At 29.8% G+C, this 13,568-nt stretch overlaps 2 protein-coding genes across 2 annotated transcripts; one reads left to right on the forward strand and one right to left on the reverse strand.

The window, feature by feature from the left end:
• Positions 1–1,278: 1,278 nt before the first annotated feature.
• On the reverse strand, positions 1,279–2,182 carry LOC114162557 (histone deacetylase-like protein). The gene is made up of 2 exons (XM_028046483.2): positions 1,875–2,182; positions 1,279–1,798 (listed from the first exon to the last, which is right to left on the reverse strand). The coding sequence occupies exons 1-2, from the start codon at positions 1,961–1,963 to the stop codon at positions 1,435–1,437; spliced, it is 453 nt and encodes a 150-aa protein (XP_027902284.1). The 5' UTR covers positions 1,964–2,182; the 3' UTR covers positions 1,279–1,434.
• Positions 2,183–9,624: 7,442 nt separating this feature from the next.
• Positions 9,625–12,523, forward strand: DBP1 (DNA-binding protein phosphatase 1). Its single transcript, XM_028086543.2, has 4 exons — positions 9,625–10,154; positions 10,866–11,069; positions 11,355–11,566; positions 11,758–12,523. The coding sequence occupies exons 1-4, from the start codon at positions 10,029–10,031 to the stop codon at positions 12,320–12,322; spliced, it is 1,107 nt and encodes a 368-aa protein (XP_027942344.1). The 5' UTR covers positions 9,625–10,028; the 3' UTR covers positions 12,323–12,523.
• The last annotated feature ends 1,045 nt before the right edge of the window (positions 12,524–13,568 follow it).

Below are 13,568 nucleotides of genomic sequence, written 5' to 3' on the forward strand. Positions count from 1 at the left end.
GAGGTGGAGCTCAAGTATGTCAAGACTCAAGATCAAGTTGCAGATATCTTTACGAAGCCATTAAAGTTTGAAGATTTTCAAAGGCTAAGAGCAAATATTGGTGTGCAAAAGAAGATTTCAAATTAAGGGGGAGAAATGTTAATTGTAATTTGAAATAAAGAATTATCTAGAAGTCTCTTAGTTTCCCTAAGTAAGGTCTAGAAATTCTAGAATGTCCTAATTAATGAAGGATGTAGAAAATTCCATAGTGGAGCATTAATTAGAGAAGCTCCTAGAAATGAGTCTAGATCTCTCCATTAGCTCCTATAAATACCTCATTGTACTTGGCATTTTCAATCAAGGAAATTTGAGTTCTCTCTTCTAAATATCACCTCTTCCTCTAACATCGCCGTCTTTCCTTGTTTGTTTCCCTTTAAAAATCGCAGTCTTTCCTTCTTTACGACTTTCGAAGTTTTCTTGTTCGCATATTTGTCCTGTTTTTCTTGAATATACTTTTTTTTTTTGTATTTTTTTAACCGTTCTTTATGTTTACAAGCCTCCATTTTTGTACTTTTTTTAAACATCATATTTTTTTACCTTTTTTTCTAATTTAATTTTGGTAAAAATCATCACGGTCTTGGAAGAAAAATTAATTTTCTATCACTGAGAAGTATTCTTCAAAATGAAAAAAAAAAAAAATTGCTCCAAATACTTTTCGTTAAACTTAATTTTCGTCCATGTATTTTAAAAATTATAAACTACTCGTTAAAATACAAAAGGATTACGTGAATTCAATATTTTCTTAACTTTTTGACGATAAAAAAAGTCGCTACATATTTAATTTATATATGAAAAAGGAAAAAATTGAATGAAAAAGTCATGAATATGAAATTAAATATGCAATTAAATTTTAGAAACACGATGTTCCTTTCACATTTATTTCTTTTTTCTTTTTCTTTTTATACATCTTAGCACTCCTTTACTTTGTTGTTATGTTTTTTCTTCTACTTCATAATCATAAAAAGTTTCTGTTTGCAATGTTTTGATTATTTTAAACATGTTCTTGTTGGACCTGTAGTTTTTGGTTGTGAAAAATGGCCCGATTGAGAAGGCCCAATAGACCTAGTATATTTAGTTTAGTGGGTTATGAAAAGAGACAAAAAAAAAAAAAGGTATCACAATGTAGTACAACGTTAGTTCATGGTTTAAGAGGGTAACGAACTAGAAAAATCTGTACTACATGTACTACAATCACTAAACTGCATAAATCCAATGGAGTACTACTATCACTACACGCAATTATCATAAGATATTTTCCAAGTTTTCATTGAAATAAGATAAAAACGTGCACATGAATATGATTAGGAAATTAATCCGTGTAAAACGGGAATCAATTATTAATAACAAACATTAATTATGTACAACTAAATGATGGTTGCGTTTGCATGTTGAATTTCACATGGAGAAGCAACTGCCGTGGTTGCTTGGAATAAGTCGAGTTGGGGCGGAGAGCGGTGGCGCAGTCTGGGAGGAGGAACGGACGGCCTCGTATCGGCGGCGAGCGGAGGGCCGTGGGAGATTCTCCGGCACGATGGTTTCCAGTGAATTGCCTTGCCACGGAGGGCACGTTCTTTTCTGGCTCCATTTGGCGGCGGCGCCGCCAGAAACATTGGATACTTGGTGAGCAATTGGGAAGGTGGTGATTTGAAGCGTTTCATGAGGCAGTGTCATTGAATTGCACATTTCTACTCCAATCACGTACGATGCCACTCCCATCACAACGCATTGTCTCTTCCAACAACATGATTCGTTTTTCAGCCTACAACAAATGTATAAACGTTAAATTGTAAGACATGTAAAAAAAACAACAAATGTATATAAACGTTAAAACTTACGATGAAAGTGGCTTTGCGGGGATTGGAGAAGCTTTGGAAGATTGGTTTGACGTGAGAGGAGGAAGGTTTAGGAAGCAAGTGGTTGTCATGGTGAGAGTTGAGAGAATAATGAATTGGTTTTTTTCCACGATCACCCTCTTCAAGGTTTTTGTTATGTACACTAATGTTATAAAGTTTGAAGTTATAAGTGAATAGGAGGTGGTGGAGGCATTGGAAAAGGTTGAATATGTATGCGTGTGTAAAGTGAATAGGAGAAAACGGTGGAAGAGGTGTTTGAAATGGAAAAGGCAACCTTGTTCGGTTTGATTTGGTTGTGTTTAGCGTTTTGTGGGTTGGTATTGCGTGCGGTCTATGCACCAATCTCGCCTTCGACGGTAGAAGACACACTTGTCGCACTCTTCCAACTTTTCTCTTCACACACTTCAACCTTCAAAATCACTTCTTAAACAACTAATAATAATACGCAATTAGATACATGTACATATATATTTCCTCCGTCAGGAAAATGGAGAGTCACGAGTTCAATTTCGTTTTTTGATTTTCCTCTTTTTATCGTTCTTTCCTGGCTGTTTCGACGTCACCAGGTTCATAACCACCCCGCTTTACCAAAGAACTCACGCGGGACAATTTTGTTACCTAGGTTTTCTCTTAAAGGTGTGCCAAAATTTCAAATCTTTAATAACTTTACACTATAATCATTCAAATTTATATTTTTGAATTTTAAACTTAATTTATCAGGTTGAAAATTCTAAATTGAATAAGTAAAAATAAGAAAATCATGTATACCTACTTACAAATCATGTTGGACAAGACCGAGTTCAAGTCAAACTAAATCATATTGGGTTGGGCCTGCGTTAAATTGGGCTACAGGATACATATACCAATATGGACTTGTTTAGTCCAAGACCATGTCACACAACACTTTGATCATTTTAACTACTTTAAGTTGTAATATAACACATTAAATAATATTTTAATTATTTAAAATACTTGTAGTAAGTTAAAAAATACTACATGTTTCAATGAACCTTTGGAATACCTCTACAAGTCATTTTTGTTAAAACTAACCTACATATCAGGTTTCTCTATTAAAATAGACAAACAAGATTCATTACTTTTAAAATATGAGTTATTCATATAAGATAATATAACATACTCTAAATCCAAAATATTATAATTTAATATTTTTGAGTGTATTTTTCTTGTATATGTCACACAATTTTTTCATTCTTAGTCGATGTAAAAGTTTTAAGCTCATACTTAAATGCTAGCAAAATAAATGTAAGATTTAAAACATAAAATGACAATTCAAATACATAGTTAATTGTAAAATCAACTATCTATAACATCCATCATTATATCTAAATAGGTTAAAAAAAAGTAATATAATCAGGTCAAACTTATTTAAAGCTTTAATCTCAACAACTTATTCAAAATTCTAGACATAAACTTTTATTATTATTACATAGGTATTTTTTTTATTCCAATAAATATATATTACGGAATAATAGTCATCTCCAATATGTTGAGTTCAAGTTAAATTTCAATCCGTGAATGTAAATTAGAGAAGATACAGACATCCTTATTATACACTCAATATACATATCAACACCAAAATCTACCTTCATACATGATATTAAACTTATATGAAGGCATATTTAATATTTAAAAAACATTTGTTTTCAAAGGGGAGCACTTTAATGTTTGATAAATGACTTTTTTTTAGGTTTAATTAGTTGGATGATACCCATTTTTATTTAGATGTATCAGTTTGTAACCCCTTTTAAAAAGGTGTCAATTGAGTCTCAACTTTTGAAAAGATACCTTAATTAGGTTATTTTCAGCAAAAAATTATTAACACCGTTAACGGTATTGATATTTAAAATGACTTACGAAAAATTAAGTATTGATATTTATATTAAAATTTAGTGATAAAAGTCATGAATTAAGTTAACGGCTTTAGTAATTTTTGTTTGAGATGAACTTGATTAAGATATTTTTTTTAAAGTTGAGACTAGATTGACACATTTTAAAAAATGGGTGCCAAATTGACATATCTGAACGAAAGTGGGTATCATCCGACTAATTAAACTTTTTTTTTTATCATAAAAGAAGCTAAACGTGGATTGCAAGACAAAAAAGCTAATTCACATCAAAATCAATACAAATACAAATACTTTTGAAAACTAATACGGCTACATCCATTCATGAAAGTATGTGTACTTGCTTACAAAACAAGCCAAAATTTTAGGTTAACATACGAACAAGGTGATCTACTTTTATAAGCAACCTAACAAATTTGCAGGAAAAAGAAAAAAAAGGAATTTCGTCAGCATTAAGAATGCTTCAATCGCACTTCTATCCAACAACAGAGCTAATTAATGGCTTTGTCGGCATAAACAACGGATTATTTCACTAATTTATCCTTCATAATTACCTACTCATGTATGAATTAACTCTATAATTACAGTTTTATTAAGGTTGTCCTGAAAATAATCATCATTAGATAATGAAAAAAAGTTTAAAAACAAGAAAGAAAAACGTAAACATTTAATATGATATCTCTACCGTGCTTTTTGAAAAAGTTGAGAACCTCCTTAGAATAATAGCATTTGAAGAAGCCACGATGACAGTGCTTTTTAAGAAGTGAATGAGTGTTTCTGAAGCAAAGCTCAAAAAAGAGATGCGAAATTGGAGTCTCAGTGTTTCATTTACGTTCGTTATCAAAATAATATTCCATGAAAAAAAAAAACTTATCATTGCATGTCATAAATCTTCTCAAGTAATTTAAAATACTCACAAAATGTTCGTAACTAGATAAGATAGAAGCACTTTTTATATATAATATATTATTTATGCACTTTTGATTTTCAGTTTTAAACGTAAGTGAATTTATGTATAGCCATAAATAATTCATCTTCTGCATACATTTTATTGCCATTTCATTAGTTTTAGTATATAGTTTGCCCTTATTATAAGAGTAAATCCACAATTAGTATCACGTTGATATGATCAAAGACGTGACGTAGTCACAGGATACTTATAAACTTCACTCGGTTCAGAGAAATATACGTATATAATAGTTTTATATGATTTAGTGAAACCAAAACTATTTACAAACTAGTATATCTTTTTCTGTGTTCACTAATTTAATCGTTTCTATTAAAAAGAAAAAGTGTATAATAAAAATTATTAATTTTAGATGGAAAATATATTGTTATAAAATTAATATATCTTATTAATCATTGTTAAATTTGAAATGTAACACAATCGTTACGAAATAAAGTGAATAACAAAGAATAATAGATATTAAAGTAATAGAGAATAGAATAAACAATAAAAAATGAGATAATATGGAATAACTTTTATGTATATTATTATTAATATATCGATAAAAAGAGTTATATATATTTATATATACAAGTCAATAAAAAAACAAATTAACTAATTAATATAAATATTTACATACAAAAATAATAAAAAATAATAAATTATATGAATATCCATCATATAACATAGGACTGATTTATCAAATTAATGAACATAGACTGATTTATCAAATTAATGAAAATCATTGATTCATATCAACATGTTTTTATCTATTTTAAAACATGAAAGTAAAAGGTAATTACTGTCAATAGTTAATAGTTGTACCTTATTTAAAAATTGAGATTTGATTAGAAATTAAGATTTAAAATGGTTTAAATAATATTTTCTCATTTCATTTATTAAAACGTTTTGTAAAAAGATTCATGACATAACTCATATTTTAAAATGAAAAATATCTTTTATATATATATTGACAGTAATTCTATAATCGCTGAGAACGGAATAATATTTAAATTATTTATCTATTTATTTGTCTAACATGATATTTCATCGATAGATATATAAATAAAAGTTAACTTTTATTTTTATATCATTAATAATATGTAACCGACACCAAACGAACCTGAAAATAAGTTAATTTTTAAAAATAAAGTGTTGTCATTTTTTGTGATAAGACATAACATGGGACAAGTGGTGTGTGTTGATTGCCCTCTCCAATTCTGCATTTGCGTCACCGCTCTACATTTTTTTCCCATTTTTTAACTAAAAAAATTACGTATGAGAGTCTAATATATAACATGAAAGGAATTAGGAGGTGGCAATTTTTTATATAATATAATTATGCATTCTAAGAAAATATATCCCAAATTACACTTGGAGTGGGAGAGGAAGATTTAATGCATGTTTAGCTGTTAAAAGTACTCAAATGAGAAAAATGATAAAATTAGTGATACCAGGAGAATGGAGAATAGCCAACTTATAAATAGAAAAAAATTGTGAGACAAAACAATTTGAACAAAGTCATTATTATTATTATTAGGAAAATAATATTTTTGACAAAGTTTTGTTTCACAAATAATATTTTTTATAAAAGAAATCTTAAAATTTTATTATTTTATTTTTGTAATTTTCATAAAAAAATATTTTATTTAATAATTTTTTCTACTTTTTAAAAAAAATATTTTTCAAAAAAAATCATTTTCGTTATTATCACAACTAAAAATTCATGAGAATTTTCTTATTAATTTGTTAAAAAATTTGCAAAAAAAATTAATTCATGTTATTTTCTTCGAAGAATTTTAATTGTTAGGTAATTACTTTTGGATAATTATATTTTACAAAATTATAAAATTTACAAGTATTTCCTACAAATTTTGTTGCAAAAAATATTTTATACAAAATATTTTGCTAAAAAAATACCAGCTTTTTTTGTAAATTTTGTTTATAACAAAATTATAAGTATTTCGTGAAAAAAAATTAAGAGAAAATATGAACTTTTTTAATAATGTATTATGAATATTTGCATAAAATTTTTTAAAAATAACGTGATATTGAAATAGATTTTACCTGGTCTAAGAGTATTTGATTTTTATTTTTGTTGTTGAGAATACATCATTTAACATGACGCATTTTATTGCATATTTTAAGAGCGATTTTGGAGTTTGTAATATTTATTTGTCTTAAAAAATAGTGTCAGCGGAAGTTGTAAGAAATAGTAGTAAGCGAGATATAGTAGCGTATTATAATAAATAATTTTAGTGTCAAATTACTTTTAACTGATTACAAGATAATGAGATAGTTTTTTTTTTTTCGGTGTATCACTTTTACATTACATGTGAATTAATGATATAGAATAACTATCTACCTTTTTTTTATTTACTGACAACATAATTTTAGACTGTTTTTGTAGAAAAAAACTTCAGAAATAATAATGATAAAATTGAACCGATGTTAAATCTTAACAACAGTTTGCCCGCTAATAATGATATATTCTTTTTAATAATCTTGTGAAATAAGTTTGTAGTTTGACTCTTGTTGATTATATAGGAATTGATAATTTTATATTGTAAATAGAGGATTGTCTATAATTTATCAAAACAATTGATAAAATTATACTGTAAATAGAATATTGTATATAATTTTAACGTAAGTTTACATCGGTTTCTTAGGAGGATTAACGTAAAAAATTTTGCATTCAATAAAAAGTTCTACAATAAAATGAGATTTTTTGAACTTTATAATTTTGTGTGTTCTTATGAGATTAATGATTTTTATCAAGTTGAAGGAGAGTTAGTGAATAGGAAAATTAAACTTAGGACAAAAATTGGACTAATTTGAAAGAAGATTTAGTTGTACATTATTTAAGGGTACAAAAGTAAAAGTTCATTTTTCACTTAAACATTTTTTAATTTGTACAACTCAATCTTCTCTAAAGTTGTCCAACTTTTATTCTAAATTTGACTTCATTAATCACTAACTACTTTTTAACTTTATAACAAAAAAATTCACATGTTAGGCAACACAAAAAAGTGAAACATATTAAAAAAATAATTTCATTATAGTTTTTTTTATTGGTAAAAAGATGAGTCAATATGAGAATTAATGTTGGATTTTGATAAACATGAAATAAAAAAGAAAGAAAGATATTCATGCAAAGTCATTATTTTGTTTATCAATAAATTGTCACCTCCTAATTCAAGATAACGTGTTTTAGTATGGTTGTTAACAGTAATAATGAGGAGAGAACTTGTAATGTAAATAGAAGAAGAAATTTACGTTAGACCCCTTATGAGTCGACATAAATTTAGGATGGTTACACTCTAAATCAACATAAATTTTGAAATTAATATCTGTTGAAACTATGTTTGACATTAAATTCTTCAAACGTGAAAATAGTGACATAGATAAATTTGTGTGTTAGTGTTATTGTTGTCGACATATCCCCTCTAACTTAAAATGTTCATAGTATTTTTAAATAACCTACAATTTTTATTTGTTTGAAAAATTAAAAGAGTTAAATATACTAATAAATCAAAATTAAATATATAATTTTAAAGTTTAAATATTATTAAATTTATATTAAAACTTTAGCTTAATGATTTAATGTATAATTAAATATAAATGATGATAAAATATATGTTTTAAAAATAACATAATTTAAATTTTAAAAAATATATAATTATTATTTTATGGGATGGACAATGGACGTGGTAGGTGTAACGAAGCATGAGATGGGGTTGTTGTGAAAAGCAAAAACTCCTGATTGTTTAATCCGTCACTCATTCACCTGTCAAGCCATTAGCTATGTATTCTTTTTTTAACAAACTAAAAAATGAGATGAAAAAAAGTATGTTTACATTTTAAAGGGATTATATTAATATGATTTTTTAAAGATGTTATTATCAGTTTTTCCATTTTAAAAAAAGTATAATTTATTTTTTATATAATTTTTAAAACAGTATATATTCTACTATAATCATAATATTTTAAAAATTATAATTATTATTTCAAAATTGGTTCTTGTATAAATTTATCAATTAGTTTAATCCAAGCTTATTTGGTCCTATATTAAATGTATATAATAAAAACAGGTTCATTTTAGTTCAGATGGGTGTTTGCTTGTTTAACTTTGTCTAATCTATTTTACAGATTAAATCAAATATATTTTATCAGCTTTGCTTTTACGAAATAAGATGAAATGCAGTAACGTTTTTATTGAATAAAACTCTTACACTTTGTAAGTATTCTGAATATTCTTCTTCTAACTCATCAGATCTAGATGCCTTCTTAAGATTTTGGTTATGTAAAAATTTGTTTTCACTCACTATTTACATAATAAAATTCATTTCAACTAATTTTTAAAACGATATCAGCTTATTATACACAACAATTTGTAACTAGAGTACTTTTTTCAGTATTGGTTGCAACTAAAAAGATACATTAATGATATAATAAATTTCATATCACTATTTTTGATCATAAAATTATAACATGCAATAAGTTTGTCGATAACATATATAGTAATTATGTTTACAAATACTGAAAAATTCATTAGTTATAATTTGGACCATTATTTGAAATTGATGCAAGTGAATGAAGTAATAATGGTAAATTGAAAAGAATCTACAGCTGTATATAGCTGCCACTCCATAAATTGTATTGTAAGTTGATGCTCATACGATGTTGACTGAAGAAGGGTGTGATGATTGGAGAACAAATCTAATCATCATTTTTTGTTTTTTTGAGATACTTTCATTTAGTTTATACAGTTATATTAATATTAATAATATTATTGAAATTTAAAAAATGTAAATCAGGGTTAATCCCTGCATTCAGGTCCCTGAATTAGATATATAGGGAAAAGAAAGATATTTATTAATATTATTACTATTTTTCTATTAATATGTTATGAAAGAGACACGCCCCTCTCAGACTAAAAAAGAAATCCCTTGCCGTTAACAAAGCTCAAAACTTTACATAGCGATTCGACGTCGTTTCGAACCTGCCACCGCATTTTGAAAGTTAAAACCCCACCAACCACCGACCACCGCCTTCAGATACGACGGTGAATCTCTCTCCCCTCTCTTTCTCCTTCTCCTCGTCTCTTTCTATATGTTCACAACACTTGTGTCATATAGGCAAATCGCTTCTCAAAATTCCTGCATTTGCGACGCCATGTTCCCTTTGAATCGCAGAGACCCACCCGCCAAACCTAACTCCAAAAAAACCTAATTTTTGTACTCGTTATAGCTGCCCAATTGTTGTTTGCAATCTGGGTCGAACCCGTTTCGATTTTTCTTGACTTGGATCTTATGGTGGAGAAGCATGGAAGAAATTGAAGGGGTGGATTGTTGCAGTAAAAGTGAAAGCAGGAGCTCTAGTGGGACTCGACCTCCCAATCCCAACCCACCTTCACATCGCCAATGCAAACTTGTTCGCCACGCTTCTCTCGTGAGTTATTCTTTCACAAAATTGATCTTTTCTTTAAGTAAGTAATTTTGTGCTAGCATGTTAGTGTGTGTGCTTATTTATATCCTTTTAGACAGGAAAATGCTGATTTGTGATTTTGTTGTTTGAACTGTTATGGAATTATTGAGTTCCTTGAAATGGCTATAATTTCTATATTTGACAATTTTGAACACCGTTTCTTTTCCTTTCCGTTGCCATTTTGATGCAGTGGGAGATTTTGGAAAGTTGTTGCAAAGGAAAGTGGTTGAGTCATATATGTGCAAGTTGTTTTAGCTTATATGGGTTATATTTCTTTTCATTCTTTATAGATGAAACCTAGAATTGGGATTTAGGGTAAAAGGAAAGTTTGGTGGGGAGAAGTAATGTAAAACACTGATGTTCGGTTGGTGTGGTAAAAAATGTCAGATCGTGGAGGTGTTGAATTAAATAAAACCGTGTAAATAATAACATTGAACTTTGTTCCGTCTTGCCAATTTTATGGTTACCTCGGGTGTGCTAACGTTCCTGAGCTCCTCTGGATTTGTCTATTTGGTTTTTTGTTGGTATAATTTACAGTCATTAGAGTATTGGGAGTGCTATTGATATGTTGTTTCTGGAGTTGCAAGTTCCTTTCTGCTCTGAAAAAAAAAAAATTATTTTCTGAGTTTTATTTTCCATCTGTTGTTTTTCTAACTGTTGTGGCTAAATCAACAGATAAAAACAAATTTGTGCGATGCATCTGAGCCAGGGGATGTTACTGAAGATTGCCAGACTGATTTCTTTCCAACGCTTCGTTCTGGAGCTTGCGCTGATATTGGATTTCGGTCAAGTATGGAGGATGTATATGTTTGTGTTGACAATTTTATGCACGATTATGGACTCAAGAGTTGTATAGATGGACCCAGTGCTTTCTATGGGGTATTTATCTATTTTTGGTGCTTAACTTGATTAATAGTGATTATTGGGTCGGTGAATTTTACTTTTTCTGATGATGACATTTGTGTGGAATTTCTTTGCAAATCATAGTCCTCATGCTAATATTCTCCGGTGATAATGCATTGCTTCACCAATACGGACTATTGACATATAAACACATCTTAGACACAACATTGCTGATCCCGGAGAAAATTTTGCTTGTTTCTTGCATTTGTTTGAAAACTGTTGTGAAAGTCAGGTAATGATTATGGTCAATGGCTTGGTCAGGTGTTTGATGGACATGGCGGAAAGCATGCTGCGGACTTTGCCTGCCAGCATCTGCCAAAGTTTATTCTCAATGATGAAGATTTCCCTGGAGACATTGAAAGGATAGTTGCTTCGGCATTTCTGCAAACAGACAATGCCTTTGCAGAAGCTTGCTCACTGGATGCTGCACTTGCATCAGGCACCACTGCATTAGCTACTCTTGTTATAGGAAGGTCAGGATTTCGACAATCTAGGTGTACATATATATTATTTTTTCCAACTAGCCAAAATCATGTTATTCATTTTTCTTTGGGTAAGTTTCCACTGTTTTTTTAAGGAAGTGCAAATGAGAATCAGGAACATTTCCGGCATGAAAGTGGATAGCTTTGATGAGTTGTGTGATGATGATAGTTTGTGATTGCAGGTTGCTGGTGGTGGCGAATGCCGGAGATTGTCGAGCTGTGCTGTGCCGTCGTGGAAAAGCGATTGAGATGTCAAGAGATCATAAACCGAGTTGCAACAAAGAGAGGAAGCGGATCGAGGCTTCTGGGGGGTATGTGTACGATGGATATCTTAACGGGCAACTGAATGTTGCTCGAGCACTTGGTGACTGGCACATGGAAGGAATGAAGAGCAAAGATGGTGGACCACTGAGTTCAGAACCCGAACTCATGACTACAAAACTGACGAGCGAGGACGAATTTCTGATCATAGGTTGTGATGGTATTTGGGATGTATTCCGGAGCCAAAATGCAGTGGATTTCGCCCGGCGCAGGCTCCAGGAGCATAATGACCCAACCATGTGCAGTAAGGATCTGGTTGATGAGGCTTTAAAGAGAAAGAGTGGAGACAATTTGTCTGCGGTTGTGATTTGCTTCCAGCAGCAACCTCCTCCCAACTTGGTGGCCCCTCGCTCCAGAGTGCACCGGAGCTTCTCTGCTGAAGGTTTGAAGGAGTTGCAGAGTTTCCTTGACAGCTTGGGTAATTGAGTTCCTTCAATTTTCTTCTTTTTGAGGATTAAGATTCATTTGTAATTGTAGGTGTAGTAGGCCTGAGAGATAACTTTGACTGTAACATATGCGGCATCTAGTCGACATTTAATTTAGTCCTTCCATATTTAGAATCATTGCCTCATTCTTCTTACATTTCTGCATAATCAATACATATGGTTATGTGATGCATTTCAACTATCTGGTTCCTTTTAACTGGGCTATTACATACTTCAGATTAACTTTTATGCAAAACAGATCAATTTTTCTCTTGTGGATTAAGGGTAGGATCCTATTGACCAGTGATCTTATACATAATTTCCACAGTTTGTTTGTTTGAGTGTGAATGAAACATGAGATGTTTTTATTATTGTTGAAGTGACTACTTTTCAACAGAACAATCAACCAACCCTTGAACAAATAAAGGTGTATTTACGACTAAACCTTAATTGTGTTAAGTAAGGATTGAAAGACTGTTTATTTTTTATTTGTTTAATCGCAAGACGCTCTTATTTTTTTAGGTATTAGTTAAAGTCACTTCTAAAACTTTATTTTGTTGAAGAGAACGCGAGGACTACGATTTTTTTTTTTTTTTTTAATTCTTAAAAGTCAGGTATAGTTCTTGCTAAAACGCCCAGGTTCCCATTTAATATAATGCTTGTGAGAATGTGATTGGTGTCCGTTGTCATTTTGAATTATTGTTTTTATGTTTTGTTAACGTACTGATTTTGTTTTTGGTAATTATATTTGTGGAATTAGTTTTTGTAATAATTTTTATCTTTCTCTTTTTGCTTTTCTTTTCTTATTTGATATTTTTCTAATAATTTTCCTCATAAAGTATAATAGACCATATTATATTTAGTTATGAGTGAATTAACAAATGACGTCACAATTTTAGTCATAATAAACAGTGAGTGTGACGTAACATCATTAAATTATTCATTACTCCTAATAAATTGCACGTTGCTTCCGTGCGCTTTTTTTTTAACCATTAAAATGAAAACAATTTGATAAAGATGGACAGATAGACAGATCCATAAATTATTGATCCACATCTTCTGCACATAAAATAATTCTTACACTATTCAATATTATCTTTTCTATTCTCTCTCTCGTTATAAAATCATTTTCTCTGCTATCTATGTCTCTTTGTTGACTCAGTTTTCTTGGACTATTCTGAGAACAACAAAACAGGCACATTCACATAGGCAATGGACTGACCATTAACATTTACGACACAGAAGTA

This window comes from Vigna unguiculata, chromosome 9, assembly GCF_037176805.1.
Source record: "Vigna unguiculata cultivar grain cowpea cultivar isolate G323 ecotype 2 chromosome 9, ASM3717680v1, whole genome shotgun sequence".
NCBI classification, from domain to species: domain Eukaryota; kingdom Viridiplantae; phylum Streptophyta; class Magnoliopsida; order Fabales; family Fabaceae; genus Vigna; species Vigna unguiculata.

Excerpts from the sequence above, each read along its gene's own strand:
- LOC114162557 (XM_028046483.2), bottom strand. The coding sequence starts at position 1,963 with ATGACAACCACTTGCTTCCTAAACCTTCCTCCTCTCACGTCAAACCAA. Across the intron at positions 1,799-1,874 it reads CCCGCAAAGCCACTTTCATC|GCTGAAAAACGAATCATGTT; the intron begins GTAAGTTTTAAC and ends CATTTGTTGTAG.
- DBP1 (XM_028086543.2), top strand. The coding sequence starts at position 10,029 with ATGGAAGAAATTGAAGGGGTGGATTGTTGCAGTAAAAGTGAAAGCAGG. Across the intron at positions 10,155-10,865 it reads TTGTTCGCCACGCTTCTCTC|ATAAAAACAAATTTGTGCGA; the intron begins GTGAGTTATTCT and ends CTAAATCAACAG. Across the intron at positions 11,567-11,757 it reads GCTACTCTTGTTATAGGAAG|GTTGCTGGTGGTGGCGAATG; the intron begins GTCAGGATTTCG and ends TTGTGATTGCAG.